Source organism: Papilio polytes, unplaced genomic scaffold (genome assembly GCF_000836215.1).
Source record: "Papilio polytes unplaced genomic scaffold, Ppol_1.0 DF823796.1, whole genome shotgun sequence".
Taxonomy (NCBI): domain Eukaryota; kingdom Metazoa; phylum Arthropoda; class Insecta; order Lepidoptera; family Papilionidae; genus Papilio; species Papilio polytes.
The window spans coordinates 1-1,364 of NW_013525408.1; the positions used below are offsets into that span (position 1 = coordinate 1).

Sequence of the window (1,364 nt, forward strand, 5' to 3'; positions counted from 1 at the left end):
CCCAAACCTTTACCTCCCTTACCGCGACCGGTCATTTTCCTTGATTAAATTAAACTGTTTTCGAAAGCGAGCGAACAACACTAGCAGTACGTTGCGATACGAGTCCTGAAGACGAATAAAATTTTTCGGCGACCCGTGGCTTTTATAAGCATTCGCTCCGCCTCTTTACGGAATTACGGGGAGCGGCTGCGGGGGGCGAGGATACCATATGTCCATCTTTTTAAAAGAAAGAGACAGAAAATTTACTTTTATAACATACAAAAAAAAATGTTCGCATCAATATTATTGTAATATGTACATTGTGGTAAATTTATTTTGTTCGAAAATGTTCCCATATAAAATTAAGTATCTATATAAATATATTTACGTATTTTTTTCCTTTCAGCGCGTTTACAATTGAATTGAATTAAATTAATAGGAACATGTAATCTAATTTCATGTTCTTATTAAAATCGTTCGTAATAGCCATTACCATTATGTATATATATTTTAACAGATAAATGTAGTCAGTCATATATTGTATTTATTTATTTATTTATTTATTGTATGCAAAAGAAATACATACGTAACAGTAAGTAAAAATGTATTGATACCTTGTAGTTTCATTGTATTGTATTGTATTGTATAGAATTGAGTTGTATTTATTGTATGTTATTTGTTAAGACGTTCGTTCGTCAGTCATACCAAAGAAACATAAACTTTTCTAGACATATATGCGGCCCTGAAAAGGGCCTTTTTTAATTGTTGTTGTTTCAATTAGAAAACGGAGACGACATTTAAATTAATGTCAGCATCTCGACAAACTGGCCTTCTTAGGCACGCTCGCCGCGAATTCTACGCGCCAACTGTATGTCCTTAGGCATAATGGTGACGCGCTTTGCGTGAATAGCGCACAAGTTGGTGTCCTCGAAAAGACCGACTAGGTAGGCCTCGCTCGCCTCCTGAAGGGCCATCACCGCCGAGCTCTGGAAACGTAGATCAGTCTTGAAATCTTGAGCGATCTCACGAACCAGACGTTGGAATGGTAACTTGCGAATAAGAAGCTCCGTGCTCTTTTGGTAACGACGGATCTCACGGAGAGCGACAGTTCCGGGCCTGTAGCGATGGGGTTTCTTCACTCCACCGGTTGCAGGAGCGCTCTTACGCGCAGCTTTAGTAGCAAGTTGTTTACGAGGCGCCTTGCCACCGGTGGATTTGCGAGCCGTTTGCTTAGTACGCGCCATTATTGAACACTAATTAAATAAACGACAAAGCGATACGATACACTGCGACGTCTTTACCAGTAGACGGTTAGGAGATTAATAAAAATTTTGAATTTTGAACCCGCCTATTTATAAGGAAGAACAAGGGGGACCGCAACACCT

General features: G+C 39.4%; 1 protein-coding gene across 1 annotated transcript; it reads right to left on the reverse strand.

Moving 5' to 3' along the window:
* Positions 1-491: 491 nt before the first annotated feature.
* LOC106103436 (histone H3) lies at positions 492-1,314 on the reverse strand. The gene has a single exon (XM_013283214.1). The coding sequence runs from the start codon at positions 1,221-1,223 to the stop codon at positions 813-815; it is 411 nt and encodes a 136-aa protein (XP_013138668.1). The 5' UTR covers positions 1,224-1,314; the 3' UTR covers positions 492-812.
* Between the last annotated feature and the right edge of the window lie 50 nt (positions 1,315-1,364).

Bases quoted from the DNA above. Each gene is read 5' to 3' on its own strand.
- LOC106103436 (XM_013283214.1), bottom strand. From the start codon at position 1,223: ATGGCGCGTACTAAGCAAACGGCTCGCAAATCCACCGGTGGCAAGGCG.